General features: G+C 37.7%; 1 protein-coding gene across 1 annotated transcript in view; it reads left to right on the top strand.

The window, feature by feature from the left end:
- The first annotated feature begins 7,619 nt into the window (after positions 1–7,619).
- MEIKIN (meiotic kinetochore factor) overlaps positions 7,620–19,587 on the top strand; it is a 25,294-nt gene continuing 13,326 nt past the window's right edge. Inside the window, exons 1-5 of the mRNA XM_070937317.1 lie at positions 7,620–7,824; positions 14,573–14,663; positions 14,957–15,035; positions 16,305–16,365; positions 19,371–19,514. Of these exons, the coding sequence (XP_070793418.1) occupies positions 7,620–7,824; positions 14,573–14,663; positions 14,957–15,035; positions 16,305–16,365; positions 19,371–19,514 (580 nt within the window). The remainder of the gene's footprint in view (positions 7,825–14,572; positions 14,664–14,956; positions 15,036–16,304; positions 16,366–19,370; positions 19,515–19,587) is intronic.

The following is a 19,587-nucleotide window of genomic DNA, read 5'->3' as shown; positions in this document are numbered from 1 at the left end:
GATTTATCTTCTGCTCAAAGTACCTTAGAAGTATCACATGCTGGACTAAGATGGGTCTTGGTCTGAACCAGCAGGATATTCTCATAGTTCTATGTTAAGTGAAGGATCAAAAGATAAAAATCCATTTTGAGTCAAAGCCTATTCCTAGTCACTTCATAAATTTAGGCAAATTAGAACATTGCAGTTTAGGGAGTTATCACTACAGACTATTAGTACAGCATGAAGGACTTTTTGCAGCTGGGGGCTGAATTTTCAATATTTTTTTTCTGGTCAGGATCTGCTAGAAATGACAGTAACATGAAAGTAATTGAGAAGCAAGGCTGTTTTGAGGTATGGGCTAGTGTGCAAAATAGGTGCATTAGATGAAGTTTACAAACTAAATACAAGCTCTAAAGCACGATCTGGAAATGCTAAGGGTATGCAACCCACAAGTTGTCCATTCTGTTCAGTAAGCGACAATGCTGGTTTATCCTTAAGATTTAGAAAATATTGAATTTAGATGCAGTGTACACCTGTGATTGGCATAAGCGCTGCTTGTTTTGAAGTGGAGCTCAATCCTTGGTGACTAAGGGCCATCCTGGCAACAACAAAATGATTTGAAATTCCACTGAAGGATTGTTTTTGTTTAAACTTCCCAGGCTAGCCTAGAGTCCTGAAGCTTGTTGGTGTTTGCCCACTCATGTATTAACTAGGTTCAATCCTAACTTGTTTGAGGCCAGCGAAGGTTGACTAGATGTTGCCCCCTGTGGAGGCTGAATGCTGCTTATCAATGTCTTTATTCACCACTGTTACATTTGGCTGCACATAGCTGATCTCATAAAACCTTTCTACCTGCTGTTGAACTTATCTCAGGTGGACAGCAGGTACATTGGAGATTCCTAAGTGATTTTGTCTGCTCACCTGCCTCAATTTTAAAAAATGAAAATATAGAAAAAATATCTAAGGGCCCTAATCAAAATATCTAATTAAATAGCCATATGTAGCTTGAGCCATTGGTATTCAAAGGAATACATTTGCATTCTGTTAAATACCAGATTTATTTGAATTGCACTATTTGTTATCAACCAGTTTTATTAAGCATGTACGACTAGTGTAACATTACAACTGCTGTTGAATCTCTTAGAAAAGTTCTAATTATTCCAGATTAGAATGCTGGTGCCAACATTAATAATTTGAGCCTAAAATGCTATCAATATGGTGTACAATATATCACTAGAAGCAATACTAAGGACAAAGGGACTGGTTCATCAGTCTAAATTTACATACCAGTAAAGTAAAATTGGGTTCATAGTGATTATGAAATCCTGGTCATCATAAAAGCAGCCATTTTCCCTTCAATGAATCATAGGTGGATGTTCATTGCTTAATAACTTGCAGTTGCATAAGTAAATTATGTCTAGTGGATGTTTGAGTGACATACTAGAACAGAGGTGTCGGGCTGGATGCGTCACGCACAGGGCACACCCACCCCAGCTCCACAAAAGGAAAAAAAACATTGCAAAACATCATGTGATGGGAACGTGACGCCGCGAGTTTGACACCCATGTACTAGAAACTTTGTATTAGTGTATTTGCTTTGTGATGTCATCAATTTGCAATCCTGTTGAGTGAAGAACATGCAGGAATGAATAAGAGATGAGACTGATCTCGTAAGAAAAATGGGCCATTCCAGTTAAAAAAATGTTACATAATTTTTCATTATAAATATACAGTATACTGCTAAAACAGCCTTTCTCCAAAATATCAATGAGATTATACCAGTAAAATTTAAACCTTCATTCGGGCCATATAATATTTTGGGGAAAATAAAAAAATTTGAACTGAAACATGAATTTATTTTATATGAAAGAGAAGCAGAAAATCCTTTACAAAGGTTTTTATGGCATATTGCCGGTAAGGATAACAAAATCCCTTTCAAAAAAAATTAAATTATTAGTGCATATATCAGGAAATAGCTTCAGTTTTCTTGGAATGAATCAAATCAACTTGAAAAAATAATCTTTGGTTTTCTATGTGTGGAAAGCACAAACTAGCGATCTATATGTAAATAAACTTATATGAAATGAATGTAAATTTTAGAAGAATATACTATTTTTGCATGAAATCGAGGAATTTAACAGATGTGCTGATGTCTCATGGAAAATATACAGATGGCTCATACTGTAGTTGCACATTAGTTTGCTTTCTTTACATTCCTCTCACAGTTTTAACTGAACTTGCACTAAAGGTAGAACTGTTGTTGCTTGGTAGAATTTGCCTTAAGGCTACATGTCTCTAAATGACAGTATGCCAGTGTGCTGCATGTTCTAACTTCATTCCATGTGTCATTTTTTAATTTGAACTTTCCACAATGTGGATCTGGGACAGCTAACTAATAGAAACATCATACTTTGCTTGATGCCCTTTTATAAACCAAAATATCCTTTCATTCATTGGGAACGTTCCTCAGTAGAAAGCAACACTACTTTAAAAAAAAAATTACCTTCAAAGTTACTGGTAATAAAGGTATGAGGAAACAAACTTTTTGTCATTTTGGTTGTGTTCAGTACTCGAGCAAGCAAACATGCTGTAAAGCCTAGTTTTAAAAAGTTAAATCAATCTAATTTTCACTCCGCCCTGCTAAATACTTCATGTGCCACAGGAAATCAGATGAAACAACACTGTCATTCCCCAAACTTAATATTCTGCAGATGTGGTGGCACTATGGTTCCCAGAAATCTCCAGCTGTATGTTAGCTGGAGAATTCTAGGTGTTGAATTCCTAACACATCTAAAGGAGATGAGGCTGCACTAGAGTTATATCAATCCACACTAGAAAAAGTTGTAAAGTATAGCTTCTAGATGATTATAACAATTCCTATTAAAAACAAACAGGTAATCAAATGCCCCAAATATCCAAAATAAAAATATATATCAATGAATAATACTCAAGTCAATACTGAAGGAAAGGAATTCCTTCATAATGATTATTTCTACAAGAGTGAGAGGGTTGAGCATATTCATTCTATTTTTCCTAATTTGCTAGACAGGTTAAGCAAAATACTAAAGCTGAATAGATTAAAAGTAGTTTCTACCAAGAGGAAAGGAGACTTCATTCCTTAAGTAAGCATACTTACTTAATACTTAATATGCTTAATACTGCATGAGCATGTATCTTGATTTATGCTCATTTCCACATCAAGGATGATGAAAAAAAATCCATTCACCCTTTTAACCTAAACCAAGGTATTCATTCCTGCTGTTACTGTTGAAGAATTTTGCTTAACTATTTTCCCCTAAATAAATTGCTACATTTTGCTGTTCTATTGAAGGCAAACATAAAATGCAATTTAAAAATAGTTAATAGCAATTTCTTTTTTTTATATAATATTTTTATTAATAATAAAAAAAACAATAAGTTAATAGCAATTTCAAAACAGTTGCAAAAGTAGTTCTGATTTTGTAGAAGCAATTAATAATTAAATAAAGAAAAATTCTATCCCTGAATAAATCAGTTAGGAAACCAATCGAAGGGATTTGGGATCTAGTGGCTTCAACATTACTTCCAGAATTCTCCATTATGGTCTCTACTAGCAAAATTGCTACCTGTAAACATGTCATGTTCTTGAACATTTCCACCATTAGGGTTTTCAGGGCTAATCTTCTGTCTTTCCATGATAGCATCTTTGTATTATGGGTGGTGCAGCAGCTCTTCCAATCTGTCCAAAGGAAGCTCAGTTGGATTCCATTTTCTGGATTTGGGATTAGTCTCAACATCCTGAAACCAAATAATGCAACTATTATTCAAGGCATCATAAAAATGTTAATGTGTTTTTGTTGCATTATACTGAAGTAGAAATTCTATCCTGTTTTACCAGGGCGTATGTCCTACTGAACACATTCTAATTTACTTCTGAATAGACACAGCTGTTACATCATTAAAATGCGAAAATAAAAAGACATTAAACAAATAGTAGCTTTAGCGTGTCCAGTTTTAAGAGAACAAAATTAATGCTGCCTAAACATGTTTAGAAAAGAGATATTTCAGCATGTGCAACTTTTAATCTTGCATGAGGATCCGAATCTACCAAAATGACCTCTTCCTAAGAAACACTAACCAGCACAACATCCTGCGCTCTTCTGCACTGAGTTATACACCCTGGTTGTAAGCAAGAAAACCAGGAAGAAAAATAATTCATAGGTTGTTTTCCAGTTATTTTTTTTTCTGTGAGATAACAGCACCTGACCATAATTTTTTATCATGCAACAGAACAACATATCTGCATTGAAATAAACTGCAAGTAAATCAACCATTTACTTATATATTATTTATTCTATTTTCAACAAAAAGTGAAGATTAAAAATGTCAATGATCAATTAAAATATCTGTAATTAATCATTTTTTGTTTCAATTTTGGGATATCCGCATGTACTATACACTTAAAATGCAAAGGGGAAGATGCAGACTTTTATTTTGTAAAAAAAATGTCAAGTTTATCAAATTTGTTAATATTCCTCTTGACTGACAAATAAAATATTTTTTAAAATTCTGTTTTATTCCAATAATCTGTCTATGGACTCAATAATGAATTGTTCAGAAATGAATGCCTATTTTAAAATGTGTGGACTTTCCTTTTTTAAAAAAATATCCACAAATACATGTTGGAAGTGAATTCGGTGAACTCATATTCCAATATTGAAAATGAAGACAATTTTTGAGCTCCTCCAATAGTTTGACAGTATTACCAACCAAAAAGACGGTATTATAAAAATGTATAGCTTTTTTTCAGATGTCTTTAAAATAACAAAGTTGAAAGAACTGTTAGGCTTATGTTTTCCCTTAGTGTCTGACAATACTGTATTCAGATGACAGAGAATGTTACCTTTTGATTGCACGTAAGGAGAAATACTGTAAGGAAAACCCTTAATAATGCAAAGGCTATGGAGCCATATGATCTGTCAGACCTCAGATCTTCAAGTTTTAATAGCAAAAAAAAAAAACCAAAACCACACCTGCATTTTTAATTTATTTCTGTTCTTATAGTATGAACTTGGGTTCTATGGGAACTCTCTGAGTTTAAAGCCTTTATTGACATACCGTATATATTTGCAAATAAGCCCATCCATGAAAAAGCCAACCCTCAAATTTTTAACCACAAAAATGTGCCACCCATTGATAAAATAAGCCTTGGATTTTTTTGTACATTTTTTTCAATAAATTCTAAAGTATTTCATTTGTTTTTATGTTTTGTATCAATAAATGCTTTACAGAACAGATTCTAGTTTTAGAATCTTTTCCTAATTGGCTTATCCCCTACATCAGGTATGTCAAACTCACGTCGTCACGGTGGCGTCACATGACATATCAGAACTTTTTTCTCCTTTGCTAAACCTGGTGTGGGCGTGGCCAGCACATGACGCATCTGGCCTGCGGGCTGGGAGTTTGACAACCCTGTTCTACATGGTGCATTTTTCAACAGCTCCCATATTCATGTGTTGCCCCTCAGACCTTCACTACCTCAAATCCTAATTGCAAAACTGGCCAGGCATTAGCTTAAGGAATGAAAATTGCCATTCCTGACACAGACTGACTCAAGAACTGGTGTAGCCCAGAATCCCCTCTTTTTATCCCCAAAAGTCATTATAACATACGATGTGATATGACATGATATATGATATATAACATAACATATAATATAGTATAATACGGTGCAGTGGCCTAATTAAGACACTGGGATTGTTGACCGGAAGGTTGCCAGTTTGAGATCTAGGATACTGCATGACCAGCTGAGTTCCAGTTCCTGCCCCAGCTTCTGCTGACCTAGTAGTTTGAAACAAAATGCAAATAGATAAATTGGTATCATTTTGGTGGGAAGGTAACAGCATTTCGTGCACCTTGGCATATAGTCATGCCAGCCACCTGATCATGGAAATGACTTTGGATAATGCTTGGCTCTCGGCTCAGAAATGGAGATGACCACTGCCCCCTAGAGTTGGACACAATTGGGCAGGGGAAACCTATAATGTCATATCATATTATCATATAATATCACATATATTACATACCATATCTCAATCCTATATCATATATATAAACCAAATCTTTTTAACAAGATTCTGGCTTTTGTCTGCTGCATACATACAATTAAAACACAATGTGTCTTGTCAATCCGACAAAGGCATCTCCTTGAGTGACAGTGGGAGTATAAAGATATACAGAGTCTTCTGTATTTAAAAAGCCCGAAAATTCTACGTTAGGTTGTGCACACACAAGTAAAGAGATGATAATAATGCAACAAGCCAAATTATACGGCAGGAGTTGGCGGAAATACACTCTTCAAACTCTTTTTAACACTCCTCTTAATTCGCAGAAATCAATCCCCCTTTGGAAAGATAATGGTATCTGCCACCGAACGCATCTGGAAAGTACCACATTAAGAAGCGAGAAGCACGAGAAAAGCAGGCACGTGTAAAGCCAATCAAATATCGGCAGCCGGGATTCTGATTCGATCGAAGCCATTCTGCAGATTCTTCTCATTTAGATGTCCAGCCACGGCGGTTCACGAGCTGAACAAATGAGGGGAAAGAAGGGAGTGCGTTGAAGACTCCGATAGGATCATTGGATTCGTTCCTGAGCGGTGATTGGGTGAAAGCCGCTGCCTATCAGAATGCCGAGTTGTCTTTTTTTTTTTGCTCCCCCATTGCCTCTCTCCCAGGAGCAGACCGTCGGTCTGTTATTAAGGAAGCTAGTGAGGTGGGCGGAGGCGCTGACGGCGGGTTGTCGTGTGGGGGGAACCGTTTGTGGCCGTAGGAACTCTCGAACACGAGGTTCTCGTCCTTTCGCTAATATTTTTCAGAGTTATATTTTTGGGATAGCTTTTGCTACCCTTCCCTAAAATCAGGCGGTCACGTTAACTATAAGGCAGTTTGTTCACCTGCATCACCTGTGTCATCTCAGCTTGGGCCCAATCTTTACAATCGGATCTGGATTTATAATTGCATCCAAGCATCCTTATTTCTCCCACACCTTCATCTCTTCATCTGCTGATTCTTGGCTGTTCTGCTTTTCTCCCTATATTGGCTAAATGTGCACTTCAGCTCTTGAGAGTGTCCTCGAAGTAGCATGTATTAATGCAAACCTAATTATACCTTTTGAGTTACCTGTCTGTATAACAAACAATATTCCTCTAGAAAATACATTTTGGGGCACTTTCTCTTGGAGGGCAATTGGTATTTGACTTTGTTGTAGAAATAATAAATTTGGAGTTGGTTGCTGCAGTTCCTGGGCAGCATAACAGTTGGTGGGAAGGGACAGTGGGAGTCTTCCAGACCAACTCCCTGCTCAAGAAAATGCTAGTCAAATCCTGATTTCTTTTTTTTAGGACACATTAAGTTGGGTTACTGCTTTATTGTCTGAAATGATATCCTTATGTTCTTTTTTGTGTCAAGGTTTGTTGTACCTTGGTTCTTATTTTCCTGAGCCATCATGGCTTGGGTAGAGCAAGTATTGACAACCAGTATGTCTGAAGATCATTAAGCTTCAGAAGGATACCTTGGCTTATATCTGACTTAGATATTGTCTTATTTTCTTTTCCTTTTAAAGACAGCAGTTTTGAAGGAAAAAAAGCAGACAAAAAGAGGATGGATTGGATGAAATTACGTTCATATTCCGGGAAGAGGCAAATGCAAAAGAAAACACATTGTGCTTCTCCATTGCCTGCTAAAACAGCATCTGTTGCAATGATCAGAACGAAGAGTAAAGCCAAAACATCTCAGGAGCACCCAAATCTGCTTTCTAAGTTTAGCTGTGATCCTCAGGTGAAAAGTACTGTTGGTAAAAAAAAAGGTGAGATCTTCATGGAAATTTAAAGTGTTTTTATTTAGAGTGATGTTTCAGACTGTATAATCTCTGTTTGTACTTTTTTTGATCATCAGAGAGAGCTTTTAGATGACCTGAAGACTGAAGATCTGATTTAGTTTGAACATTTCTCTACAAAGCAAAGAGAATAGTTGAATGATATTGTTTGTTTCCATCTTGTTTAAATTACTTACGTTTTCCGTGAATTTGATTTTCAATAAATGTATAGAAGGAAAACAATACAGCTCTAAGCCTGAAGATTTTTCACAACAAATGTTTTTTTTCCCTATATGAAATAAATGAATTTATTTCTTATAATTCCTGGACTGTGGTGAACTGAATCCTACCTAATGTAGATATAAAGTCATAAAGTCACTTGAAATCTTCTCAAAGATCTGAAGATGCAACTTTTAGGCAAGATATTTTTTAAATGCTGCACCCCATCCTATGGCCTTCCCTGAGTTAAGGGTGAAGGTCTGAAGTTGAAATGTAGTTATGTACTCCTGATTTTATAGGGCCCTGTATCGCATAAAAATAAACAGGGCAATCATGGTTAGTTCCTTTTAAGGTCTGAAGATTCATACCTTATTCTGGCGTCCCGATATAGTCAGCAGGTGCCATCGCTGACTATTGGGGGCGAGTCGTTGGCCCCCACAGAGAGGGCTCGCAACTTGGGTGTCCTGGATGCACGGCTGTCTTTAGAAGAGCATGTGATGGCCGTGGCCAGGGGGGCTTTTTATCAGGTTCGCCTGATTCGCCAGTTCCGTCCCTTTCTGGATCAGGACTCCTTACGCACGGTCACTCATGCCTCGTCACTTCCCGCCTGGACTACTGCAATGCTCTCTACATGGGGCTCCCCTTGAAGAGCACCCGGAGGCTCCAACTGGTCCAGAAAGCAGCCGTGTGGGTGATTATGGGAGCGTCATGGCGCTCCCATGTAACACCTCTCTTGCGTGAGTTGCACTGGCTCCCGGTGGTCCTCAGGGTGCGATTCAAGGTGTTGGTGACCACCTTTAGAGCGCTCCATGGCTTAGGGCCGGGATATTTATGGGACCACCTTCTGCCACCGAGACCCTCTCACCAGCCAGTACACTCCCACAGAGAGGGGCTCCTCCGGGTGCCGTCGGCCAAACAATGCCGACTGGCAGCCCCCAGGGGGAGAGCTTTCTCTGTGGGAGCACCTGCCCTCTGGAACGAGCTCCCCCCGGAGATACAGACGATTCCAGACTTACGTACTTTCCGTCGGGCCCTCAAAACCTTTTTATTTCATCAAGCCAGGCTGGCCTAATCTCTCCAATTGTGTATTTTAATTTGGATTTTTAATGGGGGATTTTAACTGTCGGGCCAAATTGTTTAATTCATTTTTAAATTGTTTTTATTTTGTATTTGATGTTTTTTACTTCTGACTGTTCACCGCCCTGAGTCCTTCAGGAGAAGGGCGGTATATAAATTTAAATATTAAATTACAATTAAATTAATACGGAAGAACCAGGTGATTTGGTGAGGCTTCATTTCATCTCTATGCTTCCGTTTTTTGAACAGTTTGTACTTTCCAAATAGTTTCCTTCTGCAATCCGAGTCGGGAGTGTCAGGAGTTGTTTATTGCATAGCTTTAAGAGAAATACTGTAAGTTCTAGTTACACCACAGCCTTATGTGTTTTATTAGGAAATTTCTTCCACAATATACTTTGTGGCTTGCTTATTGCCATGTATGCTATAACTACAAGTGGATTATTCTTTGAATTGTGACCTAGGTTTGAGCTGGAAGAGAAACACCACCACCCTGCAACTAACTTTTGGAGTAAAAGTACAATAGGATGGAATGTGTCAAAAGTGCATTTATCTAGAATTCAAATGTTCAAAGAGCCTTGATTAAAAAAAAAAAGTTCATATTGGTAAAACAGATTTTAAAAATTTATTTTCTGTAGGCTGATAGTTTTTGGATGCAGAAAAGCACTATGTGCTGGACAATTTGAGGGAAGATAATTTCAGGGGGAGAGAAGGTTTACCTGGATTTTTGTAGGCCTGAAATGGGTGTAATATATACTGCATTTGGTTTATAGCCTGCACTTCCTTATTTTTTCTTAAATACAGGTAGTCTTCGACTTACGATCACAGTTAAATCCAAAATTTCTGTTATTGAGACAGTTAAGTGAGTTTTGCCTCATTTTATGACCTTTCTTGCCACAATTGTGAAGTGAATTATTGCAGTTCGTAATTTAGTAACACGGTTAAGTGAATCTGATTCCCCATTGACTTTACTTGTCAAAAGTTAGCAAAAGGGGATCACATTTATTTTATTTATTTATTTAGAAAATTTATATTGCCTCCTACTCTCACATGGCTACTCAAAGTGGCTTACAAGGACATAAAAACACAATATAAAAGCAAAAGAATAAAAAGCAAAAGAATAAAATAATAACCCCCTCACTCTGGCGACAACACACATTCATACTAGCCATTTAATGGGCTCCATCTTGCTCTGGGTTCCCCAAGCCAGCTGGCAGAACCACGTCTTCAGGACCTTCTGAAAGAGTGCTAGAATGGGGACCAGTCTAATCTCCGGAGCCCAGGACATTGCAACTCATAAATATGAGTCGGTTGCTAAGCATCTGAATTTTAAATACGTGACCTTGGGAATGATGCAACAGTCATGTGAAAAATGGTCATAAGTCACTTTTTTCAATGCCGTAACTTTGAACAGTCACTAAATAAACTGTTGTAAGTCAAGGACTACATGCATTTCTAAGAAGCTTTATGGAGAATATTCTGGTTCTGAATTCCAGAAGCACTTTAGGAACAAGAAACAATGCCTTCTGGTTCATTTTTAGTTACATGGGTAGCAGAGGTGGGTTTCAGCAGGTTCTGACCAGTTCTGGAGAACCGGTAGTGGAAATTTTGAGTAGTTCGGAGAACCGGTAGTAAATATTCGACTGGCCCTGCCCCCACCTATTCTCTGCCTCCCAAGTCCCAGCTGATCTGGAGGAAATGGGGATTTTGCAGTAACCTTCCCCTGGACTGGGGAGGAAATGGAGATTTTACAGTATCCTTCCCCTGCAGTGGGGTGGGAATGGAGATTTTACAGTATCCTTCCCCTGCCACGCCCACCAAGCCAAGCCATGCCCACCAAGTCACGCCCACAGAACTGGTAGTAAAAAAAATTTGGAACCCATCACTGATGGGTAGGTTGTTTATTCTATTAGACTTATATACTACTCCAGTCATAACTAATCCTGAGCAATGTGCATACCGATACTTTATAGCAATATAACTAATGTAATACCGCAAGTCCTCAACTTACAACTATTTGTTTAGTGACCATTCAAAGTTACATCACTGAAAAAAATGATTTATGACCATTTTTCACACTTAACAATCGTTGCAGCATCCCCGTGGTCACATGATCAAAATTCAGATGCTTGGCAAGTGGTTCATATTTATGATAGTTGCAGTGTCCCGAGCTATTGTGATCATCGTTTGCAACCTTCTGACGAGCAATATCAATGGGGAAGTCACATTCATTTAACAACCATGCTACTAAATTAAGAACCATAGCAATTCACTTAACAACTGTGGCAAGAAAGGTCGTAAAATGGGACAAAACTCACAACTGTCTCACTTAGTAACAGAAATGTTGGGCTCAATTGTGAGCATAAGTCGAGGACTACCTGTAAAATACTCCACTGAACAGCTAATGCAAACATTTCATTTTTGCAAAGAGGCTCAAAGCTAGCTGAAAAAAAACAGTTCTTAATTGATTTTTTGAAAACTTAAAGCTGAAGCCGATTTGATTTCTAAGGTATATGTTCCAGAAAAAAGGAACAGTGTCTGAAAAAGGCCTTCAGATGATACCTTTATACCATGGGTGTCTATACTTTTGGCTTGCCTGGGCTTCACTGAATGAAGAATATAGAATATAGTTAACGTATATAAACAAATTTTATTTTAATATTTTTTATTATCTCTTATGGGGCCACATTACTAGTAGTCGAGGGTGGCTATGGGACATGGGTAGGATCAGGGGTGAAATGCTCCCAGTTCGGACTGGATCACGCGATCCGGTAGCGATTGCGGGTGGTTCGGACAACCGGTAGCAAAAATCCTTGTGCCCTCCCCCCTCCATGTCCAGCTGAGCCGCACGATCATCAGAGGCTTCTTTTTTTACTTTTAAAAGCATTTTTTCTACGACTTCTTCCGCCGAAGAAATGTTTTTAAAAGTAAAAAAAAAGCCTCTGATGATCGCGCGGCTCAGCTGGGATCATCAGAGGCTTTTCAAAGCATTTTTTTCTGCAACCTTCAGCGGAAGAGGTGGTTAAAAAAATGCTTTGAAAAGGCTCTGACAATCCCAGCTGTGTTGCCTGATTGGCAGAGCCTTTTTTGCATTTGCAGAAAAAATGCTTTGAAAAGTTAAAAAAACAAAAAAAGTTGGCCACGCCCACCCAGTCACATTACCCCCCAAGCCACGCCCACAGAACTGGTAGTAACAAATTTTACATTTCACCCCTGGATAGGATAACACATGCTTGTACAGTAATGGCACAAGTCCAGTGTGATCTTTCTTTTTGAAAGTTTAATGGATGAATAAAAACAAACAGGAATAGGGCTTATGAGCTTATAAAGGTAACAACAAACCCTTGAAATGCATCCAAAAGCAAACTAGTAACCAGTGCAGCTCTAAAAGCAGTGATGCTGTGTGTATGTATGTGAGTAAATTGTGTGGGTCTCGTAACTGCCCAAACCACTCCATTTTGGACTAGTCAAAATTTTTAAATGGCATCCCCATGGACGGCATATTGCAATAGTCCAACTGAAAGATGACTCAGTGAATGAAAGCAAGGCCTTCTAGTTCAGGGAAGGTTAGAAATTCGTAAGATATCTGACCTCCGGGTGTTTCGCTGCGCATTGAAGACCCTGTTGTTCCGCCAGGCCGGACTATCAATACAATAGTTTTAAATTGGGGTATTTAAATTTATTGGGGTTTTAAATTTGAGCCATTTATTTAATTATTTTAAATTTTATATCATTGTTTTGTTTGTGTTTTTAAATAGGCTGTACACCGCCCTGAGTCCTTCGGGAGAAGGGCGGTATAGAAATAAAATTATTATTATTATTATTATTATTATTATTATTATTATTATTATTATTATTATTATTATTATTATAACTAATGCATCAGAAGAAGCTGTGTGAAGGCTTTTGGAGCCACAGTGCCATGTGCTCCTTCAGAACAGTTATGACTCCAGGAGGAACACACACACACACACACCAGGGGCGGGCTTCAAAACCCGTCGCTACTGATTTGCTCGTGGGCGTGTGCGCTCGATGCTTCACATGCGCAGAAACATCCAGGCGGGTGGGCCCAGCCTCCCGCTGCCGCTACCGGTTCACCCGACCCAGGGCGAACCAGTAGCAACCCACGACTGACACACACCAGGCCCAGATAACAATTCTGCTTGGGGAAGCATGATCACATCCAGAAGGTGCAATATCTTTTATTCAAACTATAAACGTAATAATTTATGGAAGAGAGACACACTGTTCCTCGTTTCAAACTAAGTGATTGATTCAGGTCTCCTTTTTCAATAATTTTTGACAATGTTTAACCCAGAAATGTGGTTATGAACAGGCTTCACCAAGTGTACTGTAAATGTAGGACATTCTTCCCAATCTCTGAATAGTAACTCGCCTCTTGATTAGTCTGCTACCTTAAAACTGCCTAAACTTGGGAGATTGGATGAATCGGCGCCTGTACCTTATTAAAGAGATTTCTGGAAGAATTGAAGACTTTAATTTCCTAAAACTTCCTTTCCATTTGTATAGCACGTTGGGGGGAAAAATATTTTTCCTTCTTTATTATTGATTTATTACTGATTTTTGTATTGTCTTTTTTTTTCTGTTATTCAACAATAAAAATACAATAAAAAAATTAAAAACTGCCTAAACTTGGAAGAATGAAAGCTTTCTCTTTACTGTAGGTAGATTGCTTACAAAGTTAATTAAATTGAGTAACCAGAAGGGGGAGCATTTCTCCTTTTGAAGAGAAAGTAACTTTAGAGAGTAGGCAAGGTTTTTCAGAAAGGATTTGCCATTGTCTCTTTCCTAGAGTGAGAGAAAGTGATCACCCAGCTAATTTTGTGCCTAAGACAGAACTAGAACTCATAGTCTCATGGTATCTAGTCTGATGCCTTAGGCGCTACACCAAACTGGTTCTCTATGCCCTCTTTACATAAAACAGATCATTTAGGTGAATGCATGACTTTTAGACTTTTAAGAGGGAAGCAGTGGCTCAGTGGCTAAGATGCTGAGCTTGTCAATCAAAAGGTCGGCAGTTCAGTGGTTCGAATCCCTAATGCCGCATAATGGGGAGAGCTCCCATTACTTGTTCCAGCTTCTGCCAATCTAGCAGTTCGAAAGCACCTAAAAAATGCAAGTAGTAAAATAGGAACCACCTTTGGTGGGAAGGTAACAGCGTTCTGTGCATCTTTGGCGTTGAGTCATGCCGGCCACATGACCATGGACCGCGCTTTGGACAGCGCTCACTCTTCAGCTCACTCTTCAAATGGAGATGAGCACTACCCCCTAGAATCAGGAACGACTAGTACATATGTGCAAGGGGAACCTTTACCTTTACCTATGACTTTTAGATAAACTTAATAATGCTGAAGATTTTAAAACTCTATTTTCCTCTTTCCTCCTGCTCTTGTAGTAACTTTTGCTCTTCCTTCTGTCTTCTTAGGGAAAATGAAAAGCACTGTAACAAAAGCATTACCAAAAATTCAAGAATACTCTGAAGTGACTCAGAAAGTTTGTCCTTCATCTGAAGAAAGGTAGGGAATAATAGGCATTCAGGACTTCCAAAGGTATTTTTGTTTTAATCTTATGAAATGTTTTAGATCATTTTGTGTTAACAGAATAATTGCACGGGGACTGGGGATGATGGGACTGTAATCTAAGGGAATGGTGTTCTTGGACCAGTTTTCTTATCAACAGCATTCTCATTAAATGAATGCTCAGGAGCAAACATAATACACTTACTGTTTTACTGAAGGAGGTTGTAGATATCTGAAAAGATCTGAAATAGACTCTGAAAATGTAATTGCCCTCATTTTTTTCTACATAGGATTGAATTAAATTGCAGTGAATATAGAAGTATGGAGGTAATCAACGATATCAATGACATGGAAACAACTCCTTTAAAGGTAGTCATAGCATTGTGAGATGACTTTAATTGAATAAAGTTGAGGATAATATACAGGATTCCATTAAACCATATTCAGCTGTGATTGTAATTTGAGAAAGTTGATCATATCTGGTTCCTATTGACTTAGATTGGGTTTACACAATACTCTGAATCATAAATTAACCAAACTACTCACTTAAGTCATGAAACATTAACCAGGGTTAAAACTAAATTTAGTATGTTTTATAAGTTTACTAGGATATGGAGAAGTGTGCAATGGCGAGTTAAGAATATTTTACACAGCAAGACATTGTCCTGGGAGATTGTGGGGTCAATTCCAGTCTTCTTGATGAGAAGGATATGATAATCATAGTAATTTATTAAATTTATATGCTGTCTGACTCCCAGCAACTGTATGTAGTTTACAAATGGTCAAAAAATTTAAAACAACTATACAAAAATATAGAAGAAAGTAATAAGATGTCAAATAAAACAACCTGATGGGATGATAAGCAGTAGACTGGCGTGTGTATGTATGTATGTATGTACTGTATTTTTCGGAGTATAAGACGCACCTTTTTCCCCCCTGAAGGGGGGTGAAAATTTAGGTCTTATACACTGAATGTAGCCCCGCCCACCCACTGGCCCCCACCCTTTGGCCTCTGCCTCCCAGCAGTTTACCTCCTTGCAACAAGCAGCAAGAAGAAACAGCTCATTTCAGCTTCAGCACAGCCTAATTAGCACAAGTTGATTGGATCGGCCTCCTGACTCTCAGCTATCTTGCTCTCAGCTGTTTTGTCCGGGCCTCTGCTGCTTGCTGCAAGGAGGTAAATTGCTGGGAGCAGGGTTTTTTTTTCTTGTGCTAATCAAGCTATGCTGAAAACGAATATGAAAGTAAAGCAGGCTATTTGCTGTTTGCTGCAATGAGGCAAAATTGCTGGGAGTCAGAGGCAGATTTCTTTTTCTTGTTTTCCTCACCAAAAAAGGTAGGTGCGTCTTATAGTCCGGAGCGTCTTATACTCCGAAAAATACGGTATGTATTTTATTTATTTATTGTTTATTTGTTTTGTTTGTTTGCTTGCTTGGTAATATGGCTTTTTTGTGTTCACTGGTGTAATAGTTTGATCATAAGAATGATTGAGGAAAAAATTGCTATCCCAAAATTACAGGATAGCTTGGGATAGTTTAACTAAAGAAAACGTGTGAAGGATCACTTCCAGATAACAATGTTTGAGAAATGTTATGATGATATTTGCTGTGATATCTGGTCTTTCATTGTTGCCCATAGGATTCCTTGCATTTAGCCTCTGCAAGTACACAAAGCCTGAGATACAGTGAAGCTACTTCAGGTGAGAGTTCCCATGTATGCTGTGTTATTCTTTTCAGTATAACTTGAAGCCTTGATTTTGCACATGGGTCTCATACAGTAACATTGATGTATAACATCCCTGCTCCATATCAGTTTTTCTCGATTGAAGAAAAATAATAAACGATTGATATCGTTTATTATTTTTTTGTTGTTCAAATGTGTTATAGTCTTCCAACTCTAAAATCAAAAAATCCATAAAAACTGATAAAACATAAAACACATGTAGTCTGGACCAAAACGGAAGGCGGGGAGCGGGGTGTGGAGGAGCTCAGTGTGGATAGGGTGGAGGGCAGTTCTATCAAGACTGTGGTTGGGAGGGGCAGATATGGCGGGAGTAGGGGGCCACATCAGGTGGTGGGGGCACGCACCCGCTATCTTCAAGCGGTGGCATGCCTCGGCCCCCATGACTCTTCTCGTCTCCCCGGCTGTCCAGAGTCTCAGAGCCCAGGCCTTAGACTGATGTTGTGCAACGCCAGGTCCGTGGTTAATAAGGCCCCCCTCATTTGTGAGCTAATACAGGAGGGGGGTGCGGACCTGGCAGGTATTACAGAGACCTGGTTGGGCCAAGAGGGGGGGGTCCCCCTCGTAGAGATGTGCCCACCAGGTTTCCGCGCATTCCATCAGCCAAGGGCCCAGGGCAGGGGTGGGGGGGGTGGCGGTCGTTATAAAGGAAGGTCTTGATCTGAGGGAGGCCACTGTGGTCTTCAGTCTGATCTATCCCTTCTGTATCTCAAAGATAAGAACTATAAATGAATTTTCAATCCTGTCACCATGGGAAATGGTAGTTTATAGTGAATGGCTCTTTGTAGTAAGCATTGGTTTTCCATACTTATTTCTTTAGATAAATTCTGCACTACTTCTCTACAGCAGTTGAATAATTAGAGTAAACACTTGATTTAGCAGACCATTGGAGGAGATAAATATATATGTGAAACCTAGATGTCTATTAAATGCACAAATGAGCCAAATCTACACAAACAATGCAATTTATATGAATAATCTGGAATTCTTCAGATACAACTGATTAGTTTGAGGTAATGTTGGGAGGAAATTTTTATCTGTTGAATCCTAAATCTGCTATAGCAGGATTCTTTAAAAGTTTGCTGGTTTGGAGTATGATTCAAAACAGGTGTTTGCCTGGAAATATGATCACTTAAAAATTTTCATGTTCCCAAAATAAGATTAACCAGAAAATTGCCCATTTTTTCTTCAGTGAAGCTAAGAGAACTCTGTCATTTAAAGTTATATTATTTGGGAGAAATGTAATTTTGGGAATTTCAACTTTACTAAAGATGTTTTAGAAAATATAATACTGTATAAATAAGAATAAATATTATCTATAATATATAAATATATTATAGATATATATAAAAATATGTATAAATACATATTTGATTAATTGCATTAGATAGGTATATATAGAATTGTAATTATTTGCATATATATATATATATATATATATATATATATATATATATATATATACAAAACAATATATATATTGTTTTGCTTTGTTGCATTTCTTCAAATTTTTTGTTGACAATGGATGTATTTTTACCATAATTATCTTTGAGGTGTTTTTCCCTTTTTTGGTCATTATTTCTAAAGGATTAAAATAAATAAAAATAACATATAAGTATTATATTGTAATGTAAATAAAGATTTGTCAACCAATTAAAATGTACTTCAGCACACAAGTCCCCTTGATATTCTTCCTGATTAATATGTTACGTTTGTTTACTTTTGCTTTTTAATTGAAATAAAAAAATAATACATAGTGAAAAAGAAAATTTAAAAAATCATACAGTATATACATTTTTGACAATTCCACCTAAGCATTTCAGTAAATGGTATTCATTACAATCATCCATAGCTAATCAGTGTCAATCAAATTTGTCCATATGTTCCTTATAACTTCAATTTAGCAGACCATTGAGTGGTTGGAATTTTATGTTTATCCCACCAGCCCAAGTTTTCTGATTGCTTATTAAAGGCAAATCCGGTTTTAACAGGATTGGTGTGTTATTGTGCATGTGTATTCATTTAAGAACATATTCACAGCAACTAAATTTGTATATGTTTATGTATGTATAATTTGGTGTAATGGTTAAGGTAGTGGCCTAAAAACCAGGAGACTATGAGTTCTAGTCCTGCCTTAAGCATGAAAGCTAGCTGGGTGAATTTGGACCAGCCACATTCTCTCAGCCCAACCCACTTCACAAGAATGTTGTTGTGAGGAAGGAGTATTAAATATGTTTGCCACCTTAAGTTACTTATAAAAATATAATAAAAGGCGGGATAAAAATGTAATTAAGAATAGCTACTGTGTTTCCCTGAAAATAAGGCCCTGCCTTATATTTTTTTGAACCTTGAAATAAGTGCTTGGCCTTATTTTTGGGGAGGTCTTTTGGGGCACGTGGTGTAAAACAGGGCTCCTTTTGCCGTCTTACCTGATTTCCAGCTCTGTCTCCCTAACCCTAACCAGAGGAAATGGCGGCGACCGGCTGCGCATGCAGTTTTCAGGGAGGGCTTATTTTGGGGGGGGAGCTTATTTTAGCACAAGCGCCCGATTGGGCTTATTTTTTTTTTTTTTTTTTTTTTTTTAGTTGCCGATTGGGCTTATTATCCGGGGAGGTCTTATTTTCAGGGAAACAGGATATATATACAAACTCTTTGAGTATATTTGGTATTGTCTAAGTGATAGGAATACAATTAAGTTTGCTTTTTTCCCCTTTGTCGCTAAATATATTTATTTGAGATAGACAGCACCATTTTGTCATGGAAAAGGATTATTGGTTTATCTTGATCAATTTGTATGCTTCCTTTTGGTTTTGTAACAGTGTGCTCCACAATGGAGAGGTAAGCAATTTGATAAAACTTAAATCTTTCTGTATTCTTTCCCTGTTGCTTCCAGCAGAAGCTTTTCCAGGCTTCTGCAAAGTTAAAATTATCTTTTGATAATATTATATTTTGCTGTAATTCCAGGAATGACATTACCAACAGGAGTTTCAGACTTTTTGCTGGATTGTTTGGATATGGAGACCACTCTGGACTGTAGTTATACCAAGACTATTGATTCTACAAGTAGTTATTCATCACCTGAAATATTCAGGGATGAAACTGGCTTAGGTACACATTTTAAAAATTATTTGTGAGAATAAATGAAGAAAAGAGATACGCATACCTTTCATGTTTTATATAT

This window comes from Pituophis catenifer, unplaced genomic scaffold, assembly GCF_029215685.1.
Source record: "Pituophis catenifer annectens isolate HBS135680 unplaced genomic scaffold, rPitCat1.0.hap2 SCAF_2, whole genome shotgun sequence".
In the NCBI taxonomy this organism is placed as follows: domain Eukaryota; kingdom Metazoa; phylum Chordata; class Lepidosauria; order Squamata; family Colubridae; genus Pituophis; species Pituophis catenifer.
This window is presented reverse-complemented; position numbering and strand designations above follow the sequence as displayed.